The following is a 23,857-nucleotide window of genomic DNA, read 5'->3' as shown; positions in this document are numbered from 1 at the left end:
AAAATGATCTGGTGTCTCACTTTCTCATAACCTCTGAAGAATGGATTAGTTTTTTTATTCTTTTTCTTTCTTCGTGTAGCATCATTCCTGCTTTGGTCACAGAAACAGTGCTGCTGTGCAAAGATGGGTGCAGTGTATTTGTGTGTCTTCAGCTCAGGACATGGACAGCAGTTGTTGCAGTGGATGGAGAGAGCAGAGCAGGAGAACCTGACTGGAAGGGCTCAGGAATACCCTGGGATGGAGGGCTGCCAGGTTTTGTGAGTATGTGGCACTTCCTCTGTGACAGAGAGAGAATGAAAGAAAAACTTGATAGAAAAATAGATTGTGGTGCTAACTGCCAATGTGACTGTCCTGCTTAAGGGACAGTGCATTACATAGAGGTCCTTGGCTCATTGAGTGTGGGGAATGTCCCTCACACGCACATAACAGGTGACAGATCAGTGAAGAGGCTGTATTTACACTTCATAGGCAAGAGGGTTGACCAACTCTCCTACACACAGCTGAAGAAAAGATACAGCTGCATGACAGGAGGGCTGACACAGTCTGCTAGGGCTGATCTGAGCTCAGTGGGAAAACGTACTTTCATGTACTGAAGGTGTGTGATTGGCTACTGCTTATTTTCAGGAGCATCCCTTGCCTTCTCTGTGGTGTGAGTTAAGGTTTAAAGATCTATCTTCAGTGGGATCTGTTTTCTCTGTAGGTGCTTGTCTTTACTGTGAAGAGCCCTAGTCTTTGGACAAATACAAGAAAATCTGTCGTCTAAAGAAAAGGCTGTTAAACCATAGCTAAGGATGACAGACTTCATCCATGAAATCATTATATAACACTACTCTTTAAGTGCTGTACCTATACCCCAGGTAAAGAAATCTTCTGTGAAGAGGAGAACTTCTGAAAAGTTGATGTTAGTGACTATGTAAATACAATATGCTTTATTGTGAAAGTCAATTTAACATTTCATGAAGTGTGTTGTGGTGGAGTGTGATGGAATGCTGTTTCGTTCAGGCACAGCATGGAAATTTCTGCGCAGTAGTCATAACAAGGCCCTCTGGAAACGTTCATCTTGCAGCTTATAAATAGGTGAGACCACCAGCCCATAAAGAGTTACTACATTACTGGCACTTGCTGAGCAGTCAGAGAAGTCATAAACTGAGGATTTCATTACTTGGTTGTGGAACTGGCGAGAGAAAAACATTGCTTTCAGAGATGGGGAGAAGAACTGAGTGAGAGTTCAGAAAAGACATGAGGACAAGAATGCCTTCAGAAGACCTGGAGTGGAGGATCTGTGGATGTTGTCCGAAGGCTTGTGGTTGAAGTCTGAAGAGTCTGGCTGAGTGAAAAACAGATAAGGATTTTATTCCTTCGGAAAGGTCCTCTGACTTCCTCTCACAGACAGTACCAGAAGGCTGGTGCCTACTACTTACTGAGACACGAAACTTTTGAATTCAATCAAATAAGAGCTTACATTCCACATTGAAATATGCTTTACATTTACTTTCATTTCTAATATAGCTATGGCCTATATAAAAGACTAGAACCTGTGATTATGCTTAATTGGTCAAGCTTCTGGGATGTAGGGCTGAGTTTAATTCCATTTTTCATTACTGAATTCCATTATCATTAACTGAATAGAGTACATCTGTGGCCTGTAGGCTGATTGTGAAACAAGACCAGTTTGAAACACTAGTGATATGTTATTGATTTGACTGGTCTCCATGGATTAGGACCATGAGTATGAAGGTAGCATTTTCCCCAAGATGTCTGCTCCTGCCTGTGTTGGAAGAAATGCTCTGCATTGCCTTCCTGAGAGGAGGAATGACTTTGCATGGATCAGTTTAGGTACATGGACATCAGATTTATCAGCACATGCAGAAAGAATTTCTTTATAACTGATGGAGTACTGTCAGATGTAAAACATCAGGAAAGCAGAGTAGATTAGAAAAAATAACTGTAATATAACTTCTACAATAAAAATTCAATAAGTTTTCAGAGAGAAAAACAAAAATTAGCATTGTAAAGTGGCAAACAGCAATCCTAGTCTCTGCAGCCATTTACATAAATCTCTTTATTATGACAGCAAATTCAATATAACTTTCTACTCTTTTCTGAAGTAGCATAGCTTTTTAGAGTGAGAGCTCCATTTACTGTGAATAACATAATCCTCTTTCAGTTTAGAAAACAATTAAATATAGTGGCTACTGATACCTCAGAACCCTGGAAATATCCAAATGTTTCCAATATTTATTGTTGGGTAGGTAGAAAATAATAATGCGGTCTCTACATGAATATTTTCAAGACCTCATTGAAACAGTACTATGAATATACAAAAATATAACAAATGCACTACAAACACATGACTGAACCAGATGTACCTCTGCTTGCAGTTGCTGCAGCTAATGCTACTGTTTAGTAAACCTCATTCTCCTGCAAATCAGTAGACAACAAGAAGCAAAACTTGGTTCCAGAGGCTTTTCTAGATCATAGGCAGCTTAAATTGGGACAAACATACTTCAGAAGTTGATTTGGCAGAACCTTTTGCTTGCTTTTCTGCAGATCTGAAGAAAAAGCTTGGAAATTATTCTGTCAGCACTCAAAGCATGGAAATGTTGAGGTACACCTTAGTAAGAAAGATGTTTATCTCTCTAACCTGCAGTGAACAGGATCTTAAATTATTTAACAGCTCCTTTCTGCCCATTAGGTAAGGCTATAATAATTAAACTTTGTTTATTAAGGATGATGAGGAGACTTTCAGTTATTGCATAACGCTTCTCTTTAACAGCATACCATATGTTTTCTGATAGCCTTAAAATCAAAATATCACATCTTGACTGTGATATGTTGGAAGAACTGCTATAAATATATTATACCATTAAAAAACTGATGATAAATATTTTGCTTATAAGTGTACCTATGCAGAAATATATCATTGCCCATGTGATAGGTATTTCAGAGCTAGTTGAGACTGACTTCCTTCTGATTTCAGAAAATGATTGCCTTAGTTTAATTCAATCACTTTTCCTGAGAAAATAGTGCAAACTTCAGGCAATTCTACTACTTACTGGAGCTTATAGATTTGACAGAGGTTGGATGGTCTGTTTGTCTGCAGGGTATTATGTACTGAGAAACCAAGGAGCATGTGTTTACGTGCTGTGGGAGTATTGATTTTGGAAATGGTATAATTTTCTGACCTGTAAAACCTCATTTTCTTGATTACTCGGTAAAATCTATAAATACTTCCCTTGGGTAAACTAACTTGGACATATTGTGGAAAACCGATTCTAACTTGGAAATAATTTATATTGCATGTATAAGGAATGGATTTTTAAAAAAATCTGAAATAGATAAATGTTACTTTGAGTAATAGATAATTGTATTTGAGTGCATAAAACATGAAAAAGACTTTTGCAAAGAGGAATGAATAGTTTATTCTGTCTGGGGGTGGATATGACAGGAAAGACATCTTGCCTTACAGCAAGGTTCGGCAACAGGAAAAGCATTCCAATGCTAAAAGTAGTGAAATAGTGGAGCAGTTTACCTGAGAAGTCCATCAAAGTTTCTAGACTTCCAGCTGTATGGAGCAGATTTAACAGGTATCAGGAATTAAATGCATGTACTGAGTTGAACTCTGGAGGAGAGCTGGTAAATTATTTCCTGGGATCTTCTTAGCTTTGCTTTCTTTTTTTAGTCTTTCCCATCACCTCACCAACACCCACCATCACCCCACCCAAGAAGTTAGTCTTTAGTCCTTTTCAAAAAGGAGTGAACTTTCATAGATATCCCTGAAAAATCTGTGCCACTTGGGTTATAGCCCCGAGGTTTCTGTATCGCAAGCAATGAGTCAACTATTAAAACATGTGCTAAGATACCTCACAGCGCTGGTTCTTGTCAAGGGCTTTGTTCATGGACATGCTTACCTGTCAGACTGAGCATGGAAATCCCCAAATGTAGGCTTTTGTCCCCTCAAATATGGGCTTTCCTCCATGTCCCGACTGTGGAGTCAAAGCAACTCCGGAGCAACCCTCTGGAGGCAAACTGGGCAATCACTACTGGCTTATTCCCAGAGAAAGTAGATTCATAAAACCAACCATTAAAGTTCATTTGTAATGGCTTATTTAATCTAACTGAACATAGGCAGTAAGTTTCTAGTGAGAACAAATATGCATATCAATAGAAAAGTTAAAAAATATAGTACAGATGTTTAGAGATTTGATGATCAACCAGTCTGGCTCTTTTAACCAGTGGCTCAAAACTAACAAGAAAATAAACATGTTGTGCAATGTTACAGGTATAGGACTTTTAATGCTGGCAGGGGAGTGCTTAAAGAGATACAGGCTGTTGTGCAGATAACACAAGGACTTCCATGACTGCTGCCGGTGTGGTCCTAATGGGAAGCTATACTGAAGCAGAAATTCAAATCAGTTTGGATTTATATCGTATTTTCTCTCCCTTCTGAACGTTCATGCTGGAATCTGGCACTGTTTCAGAGAACAGACGCTGATGGAATTCAAGATGGAGGTATAGTGATAAATCAGACAAAATATAGGATGCAGAAACAAATCACTGAAAATTAGTTATTTGAACCACAGCCACGTCAAGCCTTTTCCCTTCTTATAGGCAACCATGAATCTGTAAAGATTAAACTATCCTTCCCTTCTTGAGTTTTGCCAAGAATTTACACAAATCTTTCTGATCAGCATTTTTTTATGCTTTTTGCAAAGCTCAGTGTTACAACTCATCTTTATTTAATAGTGGAATAGTGCCAGAAGAGTTGCATCTCAGTCATTTCAGGAGACAGTTTCTGACACTTGCCCAGTCCAAAAGGAAATAAACTTCCAAAAAATTTATTTGCAATGACTGGATAGTTCCTTGTGATAGCAGCCCTTGCAAGGGGGAGTACAGAGACTGCTTCCTCCTAGTGCCTCCAGGAGGGCACACCATCCAGAAGGTTCAGGGAGGTGGCACCGTAACCCAGTTGCGGCTGGCCTTCAAGGAAGGGAATAAGGCTTTACTAAAGCAGATGACAAAGCCCAGCTTCTGCTCTGCTCCTCTACATCTCTACATGTATCCCTTAATATCCTTAAAATCAAAGGGAACTGACAAAAAGTCTGCTTAGGACTTTCTAAAATCCTAATCAGACTTCTTTCAGGTCAGATAGCATTGATAGCTGGGTACACCCCGGTTTCATCTTTTTTTTTTGATCAATACAGCTGCATCAGAGGCTGCTGGTACCTGGAGGAAGGGAACTGGGTGCAGTATGGCACATGCTTATGCATCTCAATGAGCTGTGTGACCAGAATATAGCAGCACTGGTGTGTTTGGGATACATAGACCCTTAGAAACCAAGACTAACAGTGTTGAAAAGGGTCTAACTGTTGAGAAGTACTAGCCAAGCAGTTCTTCAGCTTTTCGTAGGTTACATTTTCAAGCCTTTATGTTTTATGAGCGATGCTTAGGCACTGTAGAAGTGGCCAGAATGTGAAAAGAACAAACAGTTCAATGTCAAGAGCAAATCATGTGGCTGCCAGTCAGCCTGCTTGCTTACCGTACTGAAAGTGCAGCCAGGTTACAGCTGGAAATTCCCACTTGGGACACAAAGTTGAAAGCTATTCTGGTCTGAAAATAGTGGATACATTGGGGGAGACAGCCATCTACTACAGCGGGGAAACTCCCATGCTCTTGAGAGAGTTTCAGGAAGGTGAGAAATCAGCTTTTGGGGTTAAAGTGAAACATCAAAGGTACATTGAGACTTCATTGCAGTCCAACAAAAATCTGGGGTTGGAGCCAGCTAGCGACCGTGCCACTCTGCTGTGCTGCCCACGCCTACCTCCAGGCTTTCTCTGGCAGCAGCTGCCATCCTATTTGGGTACCCCAGTCCTACTACCTGTGCCTGTTGCCCTGCTGCCTCCGAGCAGCCACTAGCACACAGGGGGTGGTCATAGCTGGGCCCTGTCAGGCACAGTCAGTGAGGGCTTGCTGTCAAAGCCTGTTTTACACAGGCACACACTGGCAGAAGAAAGTCAAAGAGCTTTAGGGATGTTTGTTTTCTGTGGAAGTACTTCCACCCTTCTTCTTGTTTATTTTTGGCAAAGATGTCCCCTACACTTGCTTTAGAAGAAGATTGACAAAATGTAATCGTCCTTTCTTGATGTTTTGCTGTTCTCAGGGCAACAGGACTCGCTTTTGCTTTCTCTCCCTGTTTAACAGTTAATGATCTGGAAAAAGAAACAAGGGGTAAGGTGACATTGGCAGCGCTGCAGCTCCCGGGGGAGACAGGCTCTCTGCAGGAGCTTGTGCCCTCTCTGGATGTCGGTGGCCAGTGAGCAAAGTAGCTGCTGGTGTCCCCAAATAGCAGCCACTTCTCATTACATCTCTTATTCTTGGGGCTGGGATGGGAAGGCAGTACTGGGAACTGCAGAATATTTTCTTTGAAAGCCATTGTTGAACCAGGCTTGACTTTATTTACCATTCTGAACTTTGAGAAGATACATTTCCCTAGAGAAAACTATATATTTTCAAGAGTTATAAACAGCCAGCTGCTGTTCTGAAATTGTCAATTTGTCATGACTGCTCAGGTATCAAGAATGTCAGCAATACAGAGGGTTGATCCCACTCTAGATAAAAGTACCATGATCAGAGTCATAATATTCTGATTTTTTAGTTTATAGCAGGGAACAGAATCAGAAGTTGCAAGACAGCATATTTCAGTTTTACACCCCCAAAAATATTTCATTTATATTTACCAGTTGGGTGAATTGCAGGAAGATTAAAAATTTTATTTCTTCCATGAATCCAAGTAAATATAAAGCATTGATTTAAAAATAAATAAACATTAATTCTTTTAATCACCGTCACTTTAATACCCACAGTGGCAGTGCTGCTTGGAGAATGTACTTTACTGGTTTTTAAGTAACACAGCAGAGAAGACAAAACTCTTCCTGCTCAAATTCTTGATGGTGCACTGCAAAATGATATGATAATTACATCACATTGAGCACATGTTCACAAAGTCAGCAGCTCAGTTTTGCTTAGCTTGCAGCATGCCATAGGCATTTAGGCGTGCTTTTTCATTCTCTGGTGGGATGGAATCTTTTACACATCAGTGTGGCTTTGGGACCTGGAGATAATCAGAAGGTATCTACATGGTATTTTCAGTTAGACCTTCTCCTTCTGCTGCTTCAGCCAAATCATATATGTATAGTCTCAATATTATTATTTCTGTTTGGTTGTCAGTGTCTTTTGTCCTCAGTTTGTTTCTGTGAAGAACAGTTCTACTGCATTTTTTTTCTGAGGGATGATAAAAAAATGAAAGTCCCCAGGCTTGAAAAGCATAAAAATGTTGTTGGTTCAGGTGCTTCACTTTAGAAAGGTGACACCATAGCAATTCGGACTTCTCAATTTCCCTGTGTCCCATCATGTGAGACACCTTGGGTCAGGTTATTTGATCTGGAAGGGCAAAAATGCTTGCACAACTGATCACTTATGGGAGAATGCGATGAGGAGGCACAGGCTGGTATGTCTGCTCTCCTGGCAAAGGACCTGGGGCTCAGTGATGAGCGATGCTGCAGTGAGGCAATGAGAGGCTGTGGCACAGTGCTGCTGCCAGGGATATCAGCGGTGCTGGGAGAGGAGTGTAGAGCTGCAGCTGTTGGGCAGGTCTGATCCCTGAACATGGAGCTGAGTGGGCCTGGGAGATTCAGAGTCAGATTCAGGCAAAATACTTCCTTACAGTGCACATGTAGTTGCTAAGTGATGAGCTCTTTGCTTGTCAATAGAGTAATTAATTCCCAATAACCATGATTCTGATTCAGGAACAGCCTCCATGGAGGCTGGTGGTAACTCATTACATCCTCACTACTTGTACCAGTAGGTTTCCTCACATGAACACTCCCTGGTAACTGTGGTAAAGGGTGTGGGCAAGGTAGGCTGATCAAAGCAGCTCTTTGAAAACCATTAAAACTTTAGGAAAGAAACTACCCTGCCTGTGAGCTGGCCATGAAGGAAGCAGGGAATAGCTGTTGCTTAAAATGCAGCTCCAAAATGCAGCCACCTATTCTAGTTTCACCTTTCATGCTCCTTGGAACATGCCTACAGAGCACAGCTTATTCTGCTATGGCCTGTCAGGTAGATAAAGTGGTACGATCTCATTAAAGTGGTTACAATATAAAGCAAGTAAGGTTTGCAAAGAAAAGTAGTAGCCCTTGTTAGAGCAATCAGTGTACTGGAAAAAAATCAGAACATTTCGAGTACTTGGGCCTTTTCCCAGATTGTCTGCCCCTTGCACAACTGCAGATACAGACATGGTTACTACATGGTTACTACAACTGTATAGGTGCTCTACAAGACACAACAGTTCTCATGTGGAAAAAGAAATACACACAAACTTATGTAAAACAGGTAACAAGTCCTGCAGTGTATTGTTGTATTAAAAAAAAAAAAAAAAAAAAACCAAAAAACACACAAGAAAAAAACCCACAAAAAACCAAAACCCAAATCAAACAAACTCAAACAAAAAACCCCAGATGTAAACCACATTAACTAAAACAATTGAATGCCAAACTCAGTTTGGCTTTAAAATAAAGTTCATCCTGCCACATATTACCAACATGTGACTTTGCAAACAAGTCTTGGTTCTCCATGTCTACTCCTACGCAGCAGAAAAAAGTGTAAGCTTTTCCATTGCAATGTAAAGCTGATAATTTCTTTTGCTGACAGATCAGTTTACACAAGGCATGTACACCTGGATGTTTGGTGACAAGTGGGACCTGAAGGTTGCAACAATGCTCCCAGTTGCCATGACATGAGGTCTCCAGGGCAGACTGGAAAGTCCAAACAGCCACTCTGAAAATTGCCAAGTTTTGTGCGGTTGTGAATAATATGTTCATACATTTGTTTTCCTTGTATATTCAGTGTTTTATGCAGTATCTGGGTTTCATGCTATATAAAATGTCTGTATTGCCAGTTCACCAATATGCCACAGGAATTGTGAAGGATGAATCTGAAAGGTTTTGACCACTGGCTAGAAAGCAACTGGTATTCAGAAATGAATATATTTTAGTAACACAATCATTGGTGAAGCAGCTAAAAAAACTCATTATCCAAATAATTGTGTACAGTGACCAGGGAACCCATTGAAATGCATGAGGCAATTCACGCTTTCCAAACACAATTGATTTAGTCTGGCTGCCAAATTTGGGTATTAATGCTGTAGTGATTTGCAGTTGTTTCATGTTTTCATAGCCACGGATTTGGAGACATAGATCCAAAACCAAAAACAAACCCTTAAATTTTGGAGGACTGGGGGAATACTGAGCTCCATGGAGCACTAATGGAAAAATATAAAATCCTGGATGTCATTCAGCCATGCTGGTTAACACAGCCTGTACCTTTGTTCTTGGTGGCTATTTTCCAGACTTTTAAAAAATTTATTTCTTTTTCTTTTCTTCCAATAGACTGACGACGAAATATTTTAGAGCTACAATAGCCTTGCAGTGGTATTGGTCTTGAATTAAATCGAGTTTCTCTAGGCAGTTGAAATAATGAGGAGGCCATTAACTGTGAGGTTTGTATTGGGCTAAGCAAACCGAGTAAGAAGTGGTTACAGAGAATGCAATAAACATCTCCTAAGTAAGAAAACGGTTCAGATATGGGAGGAAAAAAAGTTCTGGCTTTTAAAGTGGCTGTATAGACAATAGTTCCTTTAGGACACTCAACTGAAAAGTTGCTTATTTGATCTCCCAAGAAGATGTAAGATCTCTCAGCACAAAATGTTGAGCCATTAGGAAATTTGGATTAGGAAGGAACCACTTCTGTTCTAAGAGTCAGGGAATACTGCAGCTATTCTACAAAGCTGTATAAAGGGGCTAGTAGAGGAACATTGTGCTACAGCATTGGCAAGATGACAAGATCCAAAAGTGGCAGATTATAAATAAATAGGTGGAAATGCAATTACTTAGAATAAATTTATTTCACTATTTTTCTCACTTTCATTATTGCTGTTAAGTACTAATTACACTACGATTTATATTGCAATCTGTAAGAATAGTTGGTCCTGTTTTAAAGCATATCCTATAAAAGGACCATTTTACAAGGCATTAACAGGAGAGTGCTAAAGCCATTCTCATTTGGTGTTCAATACCTCTCTAGTAAGACACAGCATGGATTTCAAGAATGGGCTTCTGTAGTTTTGATTACTTATGCAGAATAACCATCCTGATGAAATTTGGGATCATACTAGAAATCAAAGACAGGACTGCATCATTAATGCCTGAATTTATGTGGAATAAAAAAACCTTCAACCTTTAGCTGCCCTCTGATATTTTTAATGTAACATTCTCTAAAAAGAATGAAAGTTAAGAGCAAGGATATGGATACACACAAAAAATTATTTTCTCTTTAAAAGTTCATTCCTGTCTACCCTCCTCTGAGCTGCAAGAACTACTCAAGGAGCAAGATTTTTTTTGTTTTGTTTTGTTTTTAAGGGGGGGGAGGTAGGCAAAGCAGGACACAGTCAAGTATTAACCAGAGTAATGACAGAACTCACTTGTCCATGCCGAAGAAAGGTAGCAGGCATAAATTTGTTTAATGTCTCTTGCCTTTGGCTGCAGGGTAGAAGGGAGGTTGGGGAGGTTCCCCTTCTTGGAGGTTTCCTGGTGAGCAGACAGCCTCTGAGCCTGCCGGGGGAAACCCTGCCTGCTTCTGCCTCTGTGAGAAAGGGACTGTCAGGAAAAAAAATGAGCATCTATTTAACCCCAAGCTGTGCTGTGGTGAATAAAACCAACTCACATGCCCAAGGCCATGGTAAGGAGAAAGCTGCTTAAGCCAATGCGAGGGTCTTAGATAATAAACAGAGGAACCGGAATTGCTCATTTATGAGCATAAATTCAATAGAGATGGCATTGCTGGAACTTGATGGGAATTTTTCTGGTGACTGAAATCTTTAAATCACTGGTTATAATCTCTTAAGAAAGGTTTAGTGGACAGAAGGCGATGAGAAATGGCACACTATGACAAAAAAAAAAAAAGCATGATTAATTAATTTACTAGTGACAAATGGCAAAGAAGTTATCTCATGGACTGACTTCTGACTGTGAAAAGTGCAAAGTGGAGTAGGAGTTTCTCTCTGTGAGAGAAATAAACCCCTACTTTTTATGGGGAATGGGTGACTGACTCTCTCAGTTACTATCTATAATGTATAGGAGGAAAAAGAAAGTTACAGTTTTTGTGGGAGATGTTAATCCAAATGCCATATGCTGGCAGTTTCATGCTGCCAGCACTGAAGCATCTTCAGAATCACTAAATAACATCCTTAATTTTCTTTCTTAAAATGATTGCTCCAGGTATTAGGGAAAGTCCAGACTAGACTTTTGCATCAGCAGAGGGGAGGTACCACAGTACCGAAAATTAGTAGTACAGTAACTAAAAATATTCATAACTTGATTATATTTGTTCAAGGCAAACAAAATGCAAATTAGTAGCTTTAGCTGATACAATTTCACAAAGCGGAAAGCAATCCAGTTGGGGGAAAAAGTGTACATTTTAATTGTAAAATGTCTAAGACTATTTTACAGGTTACCTAATAAGCCATAACTGGGAAAGAATATGGATTCATTACTTTCAAGAAAAACAACAACATCCTGGCTGAGAGGGAACTGTTAAAACAATAATCCTTCTCTCTGTGAATATAAAATGAGTGGAAGAATGGGGAGGCTGAGAGTGACAAATATAAGACATAAAATTCTAACTGGAAAAGTGGATACAGCTCTTTCCATAGGGTGAGATACTAAATACATGGAGTGGGATAAGATATTAAACACTTGAGCCCTAAGCTTTCTTAAGAATAAAAATCCACCTTCGCTTCTCAGCCCAGCTGTGCTCCTGGTCACCTACCAGTGCCATTGGCTCACTAACAGCAGAGAAGAGATTTAAGGATATCTATAGATACAAAGCAGAGAGATGTCATAGCCATGTCATATGACTCTTTATCTTCCCCTCTGGTAATAAATCCAAAGATTGCTGAATTGCACCTAAACATTTGAAAATGCATAGATTTGCTCCAGGAAACAGAGTGCGGCCGAGAGGTTGTAGTGGTGAGTGTTGTTGTGGCCACTGGGGAAGCCCCCAGGAAGAAAGAAAGGAAGCTAACCTGTTAGACCCATTAGGATTTCAGTGGGCACTGCCAACCATAAGTCCGTTGGATCTTAGTCATAGGAAAAATAGCAGAAACCATGATGGGGGTACTGGACTGATAACAATTTGAAAACAACTAACGAGTGTCAACAAATTGATAGAAAAGTGCTTCCAATCAAACTAACTTGAGAGCTTTGTAATGTTGTTATAAGAGGTGGCTGATAAATATTATAATGTTACCATTGTATATTTAAAGTTGTAGACTGATTTTTTTTTTTTTTTACTTGGATGGTATTTGACATTTGTGTAGAAAGTGGGAGTGATATGAAAACAGCATAGAACACTAAAATAAATACAGCCTCCTTCAGCAAAATACTAAGAAATATTATTTATTACAAAGTGATGCAAGTGCAGTCTCTGAGTACTGGCCTTGTCCTTGTAATGTTTCATCAGGCTTCTGGAAGGCAACCTCAACTTTGAGGGCTGACCAAGCTTTCTGAAGTAGTGCCATGGGTAGAGAGCCAAGTCATTTCTGAAAAAGATCAGTTTGAAAATTATGTCTTCAGTTTCTCTACGCACCTGGTTTTCCATGGTAAAGCAGGGAAAATCAGTCCATCCTACCTATCAGTAAAGATTAACTTACTGAAAATAGAAAAATATGTCAGATGTTATGAAAGTGGCATGTGAGTAGGGACCTGTCAATGTTAGCCTTATAGAAACAGTTAGATATCTTCAAAGGCTATTCATGAATAATTAAGCTCATTGTCAGATGTCATCTTCAGAGAGTTCATAATTTTTCAGGACTGTTTCTTGTCAATGTTCTTTAGTGGTAATTACAGAAAAAGGTTAGTGCTTGCAGCAGGTCCTAGAAAAAAGACTTTAAAATGAAATAGATCAATAGAATAATTAAGTGGTATTTAGTCTTCTTCTCCCCTACCCATACATTGCACTGATACTTAGAGCAATGACAGCAATTTCTGGTTGTAAGAAAAGAAGCTTGAGATGAGTTGAATTCTCATATCTTTAGTAAGATTGAAATATGCCCTAAAAGGGCTTCAAAATGTTGTTAATTCAATAGCACACTCAGTCTGGTAGTACTAGACTGCATGGAAATGTGATGTTTGTTTAGTGAGTTTGGTCATAAAAGCCACTACCAGTGGTTTAGGAAATGACCATGCTTTCAGTGTAAAGAATGCATTACTGTATTTGCTGATGTCTCTTCTTGACAACAGCCTGACCATTCTGTTTACACCAAGCAGAACCAGTTTTGAAAGATTTCCTGCGTCATCTCTGATCAATCAATGATTTCTATGTTTGTCAGTCAGATGCATTAGGAAATCTTGATTTTGAATGAAATAAATTTAGTGGTGATGAAGAGCAGGATTCAGAAATGCTCTACACGACAAGTGCAAAGGTTGCGCAGAGAAGAGCAGTAGTTTCCTAAAGTTCTCCTATGCCATAATTTGTCTTAGGGTCTCACTTTCAATGCAGAAAGAGAAAAATTATCTTCTTTATTTTCAGTTAGGGTACTAGTTCAGTGCAGGTTCAGCTGAAGCCTGGTTTTTACCAGATTCAGAGCATGTTAGATCTAGTCCTAATCCTTCATTGCTCCAATCCAGTCTTGCTGAGGCAGTGGAACTGGAGCAACACACCTTCCTTTCATCAGGCTGTTTGTAAATGTAACTGTGCTTGAAGACCAAACGTATTAGAATATTTTGCTGACTTGCTTGCAAAATTTATTTCCTCCTTTGGTATTCCATTTGCCTCCCCTCATTTCTTAAGGCATGTTACAAACTCCCCACTACCACCCTTCCCTCCTGTGGTACGTACTAGAAAAGGGGAATTTGATTTTCAAGAAAAACATGCAGAGTGGGAGAAATACACTTGGCACCTGCAATGTCTCAGTATATAATCTGAGTACAAAACAAAGAGTATTTTTGTTTAAGAATAGTGTGTTTCACTGAGTTCCTCCCTCAAGAGAGATACTAGGAGGTGTAATCTCCCCTCTCTTTGGTTGAAGATAGTACAGCTTCTTTGCTTGCTCTGTGAGGAAGTCCCTTCTGACAGAATCTGCTGTGGTCCTGCTGGGCTGCCCTTAGGTGAGATGGTCTCATGGCAAAGAGGTGCAGCAGTGTTGGTTACAACACAGGGTGAATGTTTTTTCTTGGCTTAGAGGGTGATTCTGTCAGATTGGTGCTTTACAACCCAAATCAAACAGGAAATGCAGCAGAGCTGCATTTGTTCCCATCTGAGAATGTTTAAGCACATTCTCTGTGGCAGACTTTGGGATATGTTATCGCTTTAATTGCATAGTCGGTGTTTCACATAACCCTTGTGGCTTTTATATGGTCCTCACACTCACCATGTGCATGCTACTAAGAGTGCTCTGAGAACCTTGTGATCAGTTTAAGATTCAAGACTGGCATGAGAAATGAAGAAACACAAATTTCTCCTTGAGCCCTTGGAAGCCAGCACTTCTGGGAGGCACCAGGTCTGCCCTCAAATCTCCCAAAGACAGTCTTTCCCCTGTTGTAATGGACAGTCCTCTCAGGGACAGCTATTCCTCCTAAATATATTCTCTGACTTGTTCTGTAGCCAAGCAAGTGGAGTCCAGCGCTTTCCCACCTCCACTTGTTTGCAAGCAGGCAAGCTGGTGTCCCTGGGAGCAGGCAGATTGACTCAGAGATGATGCTTCTCCCTGAAGGAATTTTTGAGGTATTTTGTGCTCTCCCTGAGGCAGGCTGTATTGGCAAAGTCCATATTGTCAGTGTGGTTGTAAAGCACAGGGAACAGACACAAATATAACCCTAAATGGAAGACCTGAAAGGAAATGTAGCTTACAGCTCAGTTCAGCGATGTGGACGTCCCTCTGCCTGTTGCATCCCTGACTGGAGCTTCAGTAGAGAATTTTGGTTTTTATCTGTTTAAATACTGTGAAGTTGAATGTTTTCTTCTCTAAAAGAAATTGTTTTACATAAAATACATTTATTTTACATGCTGTGAGAAAAAAGCACAGCACAAACTTTGAAACACAATTGTACTTTTGCCCCCCTGTTTTTCAAGTTAATAATTGTCAAAGTGCTATGACTAGAATATCCTTTTAAAGTAGTATCTTCCCAGTGTAAGTGATGCCATTTTCCTTCACAGCTTGTCCTGTCCACTCCTCTGGGGTAAGTCTTAATTTTCATCACTGAACAAAATTCTACACTCTGTGTATGAACAAGAAGGTAACATAATGGCACCTCCTTCTAACCCCAGTTGCAGTGACCATCTGGAGACCTCCCTATTCAACTTTGGATGAACTTCAGCTGAAGTATGAGAGCCAGTTGGGCTCCATACAAGCTGTTCCAAGCCTCATTGTTGTTATTAGCAGTTTGTCTTAGTGACAAGGCTGCATTTTGCCTATTGAAGGTTTGGTTTTAGTGATTCAGCGTGTTTCCATTGTTCACAATTGAGAGCGGATCATTCAGGCTCTTGCGTTTCCAGTGCTGTGGATACAATAGCTCATTATCCTAGGGTGGCTTTTTTGTTGGGGTTTTTATGGGGGTTTTGGATAGATGCACAATAGATGCAAGCTCTTTTCAGGGGCAAGTTCTTTTCTTGATATCCTTGCACAGTGTTTATTGCAATGGGCCTCTGTTTGTTTTTAGCTTTCCAAGCAAGCCAATCGTGGATTAGAGCGAGGGCCAAACCTCCAAGTTTTTGTTAAGGCTGGCTGCAGCTCCTCAACCTGTATTTGCTGTTGTCAATAGATGGGTGCATCATCACGATTCATCAAGGCACAGGTGAGGCTTACAGAGGCCATACAGGAGAAACTGGATTTTATTTTGCTCTAATTCCATTAGCAGCAATGGCTTGGAAAATGATTGCAATGAGGGTAAAGCTATGGTGATAAGGAAAGTTATTTGAAGGGCACATTCTTTGTTTCTGATGACATGAAACTGAGAGTTACTGTCAAAACAGTGGAGAGTTGGACTCTACAGGAAAAACTGGAAAACTCCGATAATTTGAATAGCAGTGGCGAGAAGGAGTGCAGGGTCATGAACCTAGAGGCTTAATAATGAGCTCTCAGCTCATACGGGAAATGCTTATCCATTGAAAGCAAAAGAGGCAGAGCAAGCCCTGAGTGCATTGGTTAATCATAAATTGGCTCTGAGCTATTGGCATGGTGTAATGTGGCTCAGTAAAACACAAGTGTGATTCCAGAGTGTTCTGCAGAAGAATTTTTCAGGAGTGACAGGGAAATATTAATGCTGTTGTACTTCTAAAACTGCACCTGGAATTCCATTTACAATACTTGTCACCTATGTTGGAAGACGTGGATTCAGCTGGAGCAGGTGCGGTGAACGGCTACAGAGATTAGCACAGGGCACTCTAATACACAGGAGTAAACTGTTTGAGCAGAATAAAGGCTAAGGAACAATGCAACTGTACTGTATAAATACAAGAGTGAATTAAACACAAGGAGTGAGAAGGCATATTTAAACAAAAGAACAATAATGCCTTGAGCAAATAGGTGTGTGTGTGGCTTGGCCATAGTTTAAGTTTCTAAACAAAAGATTCTGGAATATTAAAGGAGGAAGAAATCAAAAATACTCCTTAGACAGATTTTAATAAGTTTATGGACATGACTATGAAATAGTTATCTATGAAGAGAAATCAAGCCCACAAGGTCCTTTTTGCAGTGTGTTGCTAGGCTTCCTGAAGTATTTCATTAATAACATGTTTTGGTTTTGGTCTTTGTTAAGCATGTATTTTGTGTTTGTGCCAGGTACTATATGTGCCTGAGTAGCACTCACTTTGGCACTAAAAGCTTGCAAACGCAAGTCTTAAACGCTCTGGTCTTGGACTAAATCAAGCAGACTCTCTTTTCTCAAAGCTACCCACCTTCAAAGAATGCAACTTAGGAATGTGAAGTCAGGGCCCCTCCTTCATCAGAATACTTCTGATGATCCTTGTGGATCCCGTCCACCTCAGAATATTCTGTGATTCTCTGTGCTTCCTCAAACCCATGTCCTTTATCTCTTCAATCTTCCTCTCGCAAGTCTCTGGCTTCTCAAGTGAGTTACCAGCTTCTATGACACTTAATACTTCCCCTCTTTTGTGTGTTTTTTTATCTCCTAGTGTTTCAAGCTTGCCTAGACAACCTTTCTGTGCTTCTCCGTGTCACTTTCCAAGCTGAAACGTCCCCTCCTGGGTGGCACAGTGAAGTGCCTAGGGCTTTTATTCCATATGCTGCAGTGCAGGCATTTGTCTCCCCTTTGGGATTGATGTTAGCAGATAGCAGCTGCCCCACTTCACAGTACAGGCAGGTGCCCGGTTGCTGCCAGCCAGTACTGATCACCTACTACCTCTGCCCCCTCCCCCTTATCACAGCCTCTTACACACTCCTGCAGCAGCCTTTCAGACAGTCTGTCCTCTGCCCTGTAACTCCAAGCCCCTTTCCTCTCCCACCATAATGCACCATCCCCTCCCTGAAAAGAGGCCTCTAACCCAGGAGTCTCTTGCTGCCCCAGGAGTCTGAGCTGACACACGACAGCAACGTGCACCATATGTCACAATCAGTGCAGCAAGGCAGGACACACAAATCCATACACCATGGGCTGTGACACAAAGAACAGTGTCTTTAGCTGAAAAAGATTCAGTTCCCAGCTCTTTGAAGTCCATTTCATCACATATTGTGCCACAGCATTAGCTTGTGACTCTCTACAGCACTTAGACCCTTGTTGTGTGGGTATCAGACCATAGCATGGGCTATAAAATGCTACTCAGGGCCTGGCAATGCCCCCTGGACGGGTTCCTGCTGCTTTCCCTGAGTGCCCTGCTCCCCTGATCTAAAGACACCTTTCATTGCTGTTCAACAGTGAGTACATGAAGATGCCTGTGCTGAGTGGGAAAAAAATCCTTTCTTCTGCTTATGAAACAAGGTTAGCATGGAATCGCTTAATTGCGTCTGGACATTAGTAAATTGAAGGTGTGGTGAGCTAATTAAGAAGCTTGGGAGTATTTTTCATTTGCTGCCTCTTTCTAACATTCCTGTAACCGAATATCTCCTTTTTTATTTTAGAGACGGACTGAAAAATAAGAAAATTAGATAAACCTCTTTTGCTTCTCTGACTTTTCTTCTGATTTCCTTGCCCTCTCTGGTGGCATTATGGGCATCAATTTAACATGAAGTATGACTGCCATGTAACCCCAGCAGAGATTTTTAGATATGCTGTGCACACCTCTTCCTTCCTTTTCAGTTGCCCATCTGTATGCGAGCCCAGTGGCACTGCTCTCAGTATTCTGGGGGGCAGAGCTGAGGGGAAGGCCCGTGGGACACCCCAACTAGGCTACAAGGCCCATTCCCTATTGCAGCTTTACAGATAGATTAGTTCCTAGGTGAATCATAAAAGTGACGGAGAAGTGACCAGCACTATGTAAGGAGAAGCTACAATGATGTTGTAGTTACTACAAGTGCCTAATGCCTAAAAACTGAGAAATAGGGGAATAGAGAAGTAGCAGCAGTCAGGTTAAATTTTGCTTTGAATTTCTCCTTATTTTGAGTGCCCTTAAGGAGGCTGAGGGAAAAACATGTATGTGGAAATCACATAAATTGCAATATCAAATTGCAATTGCATTTAAAATCATCTTAAGCAAAACCTCTTGATAATTTTCTTCTCAAAAATTACTTTTCCACTATACAATGTTCTTACAGTTTCTCATTACCTGAAGAAAAAACAATTTGCACCTAAGAGCAGATTGCTTGTTTGCTAAAGCTCTAGCTTTTGTTTCCTTCAGGAAACACTGGAATTATCTGGCTCACTGTGTGCTAAGGTTACACCTTACCCCCTGCTGTGGCTCGTGCTGCTTGTGTCATGAAACTTCCAACTCTATTATTTCAGTGAATCGTTTTTCAAGGCAGCTGTACAAAATGTGTGTATAGGTAGATGGGTTTTTTTGGTTTGGTTTTTTTTTGGGTTTTTTTTTGGTTTTTTTTATACCCAGACCTTCCTGCTCCTTGGAATTTCTTTACTTCTGTAACAAGGAGTTTTAAGAGTCTAATTATCTGGCATAGAAACTTTTCTGTTCATAACTCCAGAGACACGACTGTGCACTGGGAGCAGCTGCACAAAGCTCTGCTCTAATATACCCCTCACAACCACTTACACTTACAGGTAAGCTGGGGTGCTAAGCTCCTTCAGGAACTGCTGAGGGGCTGAGAGTGAACTACTTTGAACAGTTTTTCTAATATGAAAACAGCACAAGTCTCTTAGCTATTCTCTTGTGCAACATAAGGAACTCTTGCTTACATCCTGAAGCTGCTTGACTATGCTGGTTCCTAAGTTCTTACCTGGGGTTTGGTGAAGCTCCAGGCTTAGAAAATGAAGAGAAGAAAGAGCATTAAGCATATGGTCCCCAAAAATGCAAACCAGCTAGGAGTGGGAGCAGGGTAGAACTGTTGTTGGGGCTGCTTTGAAATCTGATAGCCCAGAAATTTAAGTATTTACCCAGGAGTTTGGTTTTCGAGTCTCTACTATCTTTAATTCAAAGATGGGTCTCAACTACTAACAGAAAGCCCATGCAGAATGGATGTCTGTTTGTCTGGTTTGTACCTTCTCCACTGTGTATTTCACTGCAGTTATTGTACGTTCAGAAATCTGCCAGGAGAAAAAACTCTGAAGGACCTGCCTCAGAGCAATCAATTGCTATTATCATCTGAATGCTTGTTTAGAGGATTCTGGAGACTGAAATCAGAGCCCTGCTTTAAGTAAAAGTAGTTCAGATACAGGAACAGTTCCCCTTCACCTACCCCTCCTCTAGCTGCTTGGGAAACATGGAGTGGGATCTTTGCCTTGATCCAGTTTTACCATCAGATTTCTCTTTGTATCAGAGAAGTTTTAAGAGAAAGACTGCCAAGCATAAGCACAATTCTCTGCTTGTTCTCTTTTGTCAGTAACACTCCAAGCTGCTCCATGTCCATCCAGGAATGCTCTCCACAGCCACAATTTTATCTCAAACTCTGAGAAAAAGACACTGACTTACTTTCAGAAACAGCAAGTGGTAGGTCTTGGTTTGGGACGTGACTACAGATCAAAGAGCAGCTACTGCAAGTATATATCCATGTATATCAACTTGGATAATGGATAACCTCACCAAGAGCTCTGGTCAGCAAGCTGCTATAAGACAAGATGCATGATTACAGCATATCTAAATTACTGAACAAGACAACAGTGAAAAAAGTCTGTTGAGATCTTCAATTCATCATCACCCACTGACAGAAAAGTAATTTCCCTGAAGACTGTTCTGTGGAAAAATTCAGACAGAATCAGGCTGAAAACAGGCTGTATCTTGATTTTTAGTGTTGAAGAATTTAATTTCACTTTTAGAATTTTTGTCATGTAGGATTTTTAATTGTGTGATATAACTCACCTTGGGGTATGGAAAATTCACCAATTGTGCAATTTTTAGAAATAAGGTTGTTATTGTTTTATATGGGTGGCAATATAGGCTATGACAAGACATAATTCAGGAAGATTCCATATGTTTCCATATGGGACCACATCTCAGTCATTTTCCCCACCCTACACTGTTTACACCTGTGCATGCTGTAGACTACAACTGAAAATGAATCTGATGCAAAAACAAATCCACAAGCTTCGTCCTTCATATTTTTCTAACTTTCAAGAAATGGAAACTGCAACATTCAAAACAGGTTATTAGCTGTTTAGTAAGTCTTCCCGTCTACAACTTGATCGTTTGGAAATTCAGTTCAAATTACAATTGTGTTGAATCACTGCCCATGAAGGAATAGGTAGTAGTATTCTTATGGAGAGTTACACTGAGACAATCTCTTTCTTAGTAAGTATTAATTTCAAGTGCTGATTATAAAGAACAGTGATGAAGAAAGAGGAAAACAACTACTCAAGACCACTAGGCATCTTTTCCCAGAAGAAATCTGGAATTCATCATTTTTACATGGATGTAACCAGAGTAATCTGCATGATTTGTAAACCTGGAGGTTATTTTCACCTCCTGCATGAGAGTTAGCTAGAAGTAGGGAATATTTTTATGTTTTTAAATGAACTAATATTTCCACATCTTGAAATTTTGATAAAATAGGGATCTAAATGCAGGCCTGATTTAGTTTTCTCACAGTGACCTTAATAAGNGGCTGAGTGGTGGACTTTGCAGTGCTGGGTTGGACTCAATGATCTTAAAAGTCTTTTCCAACCTAAACGATGCTATGATTCTTTGTTATTCCCTTGTTTCCTTTTGTATTTAACTCTTGGTGAACAGATCCTTAATACATTTGCTCCAACAAAGCTTGTTTGGTTGTTGCCATTACAAAAGTCTACATTCCAGAAGGAAACCAAACCCTTTGGCAACCATGAAATTTTCACACAAAAGCTCAGGTTAGTTCTTTAGTGGACCAGATACCTTACACGCACTCTGGGCATGGAAAAAAAATCAGTTCCACAGGCATAAGATACATAATTTCAACTTGGTGGTTTTAATATCATTTAAAAATGGTTCTTAATAACATAAACATGTTTACTTAATGATTCGCTTTGCCTTAATTACAGAGTACCAAGGTGTCATGATTCCATCCTGCATTATTGCATAAGGTCTTCTTAAAACAGATTATTATTTCTGCAAAGGGTAATTAACTGCAAGAATACATCTTTAGACCATCCCCACAGCTTTCTTGCTTTAGCTGACTAGCAAGTCCTGTGTTATGAAAAAGAAGCAGATTTCTTATGCTGAAAAACATCACGGTCGTGCCCCTTTACTTCTTCTAGCTGAATCATTGGGAATTGTACTTGTTTTTCAAACCATTTGGCTACTGTGAGAAGCTGCTGCTCCTGGAATGAACGTCCTATGAACTGAAGCCCAACTGGCAAGCCTCTCTCTGAAAGAGCTGTAGGAACATTTATGGCTGGCAGTCCTGAAGGAAAAAAAGATACACATACAAAGACTTACTATTAAACAGTAGTTGGAGTAATTTTTGTAACAATTCTAAGAGAACCAGAAGAAAAATTATGTAGTGGAGAACGACTAGCTAAAATAATTTGAGTCAATGAACTAAGGATACTGCTAGGTGATCACAAGAAATTAATTAGACTGATTTAAGAAGCCATCATCTCTGAAAAGATAATCAGTTCTCCTTAGAAAGAGATTCAAGTTTTGTCTCCAGAACTGGAATGGATTCATCTTACCTGCAGTCCACACTCAGCTCCAGAGTGCCTCACTTTAAAATCTAGTCTTACATTTTCAAGCATTTAATAAACCATCCTTACACTTGGTTATCACTATAAGAATTACAACATGGGAGTGAAACATCTTGATTCTAAAGAAGAGGTGAAATAGCTAAAGGGACCAGACATTAAAAATTACTAGGCAGGGGAAAACATAGTTTAATTCCTGTCCCTACTCACCAGCCATGTTTGCAGCCTGTGTCAGGATGTCATTTTGTGCGCTGCGGGTTCTGTTGTCTTCTTTGATGAATTCCTTATATGGTGCTGCATCACTCAGAGTGGTAGGAGTGAGTAAAACATCAACACCGCTCCTGAAAACCTTCACAAAGTCATTGGCAATGAGACGTCTGACTTTCTGTGCCTTGACAAAGTACTTCTCATAGTTCCTAGAAAGAAATATGGACATGAGGGCATGACACTTTAATTCCAAAAATACAGAACCTAATTTCTTAGGTACTGTAGAAAAGACAAGCCCAGTATTCCTTTTGGATAAAATTTTGACTCACACTGGTACTTAAGTTTTTGATATACCGTATGCTTAGTCACCATACATGGTGTTTATGCTCTCATTGCAGCAAAGTTGTCAGAGAAGGAAGAGATGAGGGCATTCAGCTAAAGAAAAGTGAAGGGAAAACAAAACCCTTACAAATCAAAACAACCGTTACAAAATCAAAACAATACTTTTATGACCATTTGGAAACTAAACTGTATATTAAATTTCATAGAATCAGAATATCCTGAGCTGGAAGGGACCCTTAGGATTATCTAGTCCAACTCCTGGCCCCACACAGGACAACCCAAAAATGTGTCTGAAAGTGTTGTCTAAATGCTTCTTGAACTCTGTCAGGCTTGATGCTGTGACCACTTCCCTGGGGAGCCCGTTCCAGTGCTCAACCACCCTCTTGGTGAAAAACCTTTTCCTGATACCCAACCTAATTTCACCGCAGGGCAGCACAGCAAAACCTAGAAACAATAAAGAACTAAACAGGCCTGAAAAATAGGAAGTAATCATTTAGGATTCAATCCAGCAAGATACCTGAAGCATATGAAAAAGTCCCATCATTGGTGGAGGATTCTAAATGGACTTAAAACTAAGTATGTGTTTGTAGTATAATTCTCTACAGAATACTATAAAGACCTTATTTTTCCCTAACCCTTTTTTTTGTCCCTCACATAAACATGTGGTCTATGGATTTCCATCTTTACACAACTCTGAAGCAGAAACACATTAGCCAGCTTTATGTCTATTGTTTCTTCTAACTTCATACGCAGAACTGGTAAACGTGGAACCCTCAAATTCAGGAAAGTTCAATTTCAAAAGTAACTGCCATCTAAACCCACAGCTACTTGGGAAAGGAAAAAAAATTAGAAAAAAGGAGGAGGAGGAAGTAAAACAAGAAAAAAAGAAAACAGAAAAAGTGGAATGAAAGGAGGAAAGAAAGACGAGAAAAAAAAAGGGGGGGAAGGGGGGAAAAAGGGTGGGGACAAAAGGC

The 23,857-nt window shown here is 40.1% G+C and overlaps 1 protein-coding gene and 2 long non-coding RNA genes across 3 annotated transcripts in view; 2 read left to right on the top strand and 1 right to left on the bottom strand.

The window, feature by feature from the left end:
* Positions 1-4,954: 4,954 nt before the first annotated feature.
* Positions 4,955-23,857, top strand: part of LOC108504615 — a 19,805-nt gene continuing 902 nt past the window's right edge. The window contains exons 1-2 of the long non-coding RNA XR_001877187.1: positions 4,955-4,968; positions 8,129-8,130. This is a non-coding gene — a long non-coding RNA (uncharacterized LOC108504615). The remainder of the gene's footprint in view (positions 4,969-8,128; positions 8,131-23,857) is intronic.
* Positions 15,247-21,254, top strand: LOC108504611. The gene is made up of 3 exons (XR_001877186.1): positions 15,247-15,293; positions 15,774-15,908; positions 20,063-21,254. It is a non-coding gene; the product is annotated as an uncharacterized LOC108504611 (long non-coding RNA).
* Positions 21,597-23,857, bottom strand: part of QRSL1 (glutaminyl-tRNA synthase (glutamine-hydrolyzing)-like 1) — a 15,316-nt gene continuing 13,055 nt past the window's right edge. Inside the window, exons 10-11 of the mRNA XM_017829810.1 lie at positions 22,545-22,750; positions 21,597-22,054 (exon numbers count right to left, since the gene is read on the bottom strand). Of these exons, the coding sequence (XP_017685299.1) occupies positions 21,843-22,054; positions 22,545-22,750 (418 nt within the window). The 3' untranslated portion in view covers positions 21,597-21,842. The remainder of the gene's footprint in view (positions 22,055-22,544; positions 22,751-23,857) is intronic.

This window comes from Lepidothrix coronata, unplaced genomic scaffold (genome assembly GCF_001604755.1).
Source record: "Lepidothrix coronata isolate B3197 unplaced genomic scaffold, Lepidothrix_coronata-1.0 Scaffold5, whole genome shotgun sequence".
Taxonomy (NCBI): domain Eukaryota; kingdom Metazoa; phylum Chordata; class Aves; order Passeriformes; family Pipridae; genus Lepidothrix; species Lepidothrix coronata.
The sequence above is the reverse complement of the archived record's forward strand: the minus strand, read 5'-3'. Positions and strand labels throughout refer to the sequence as shown.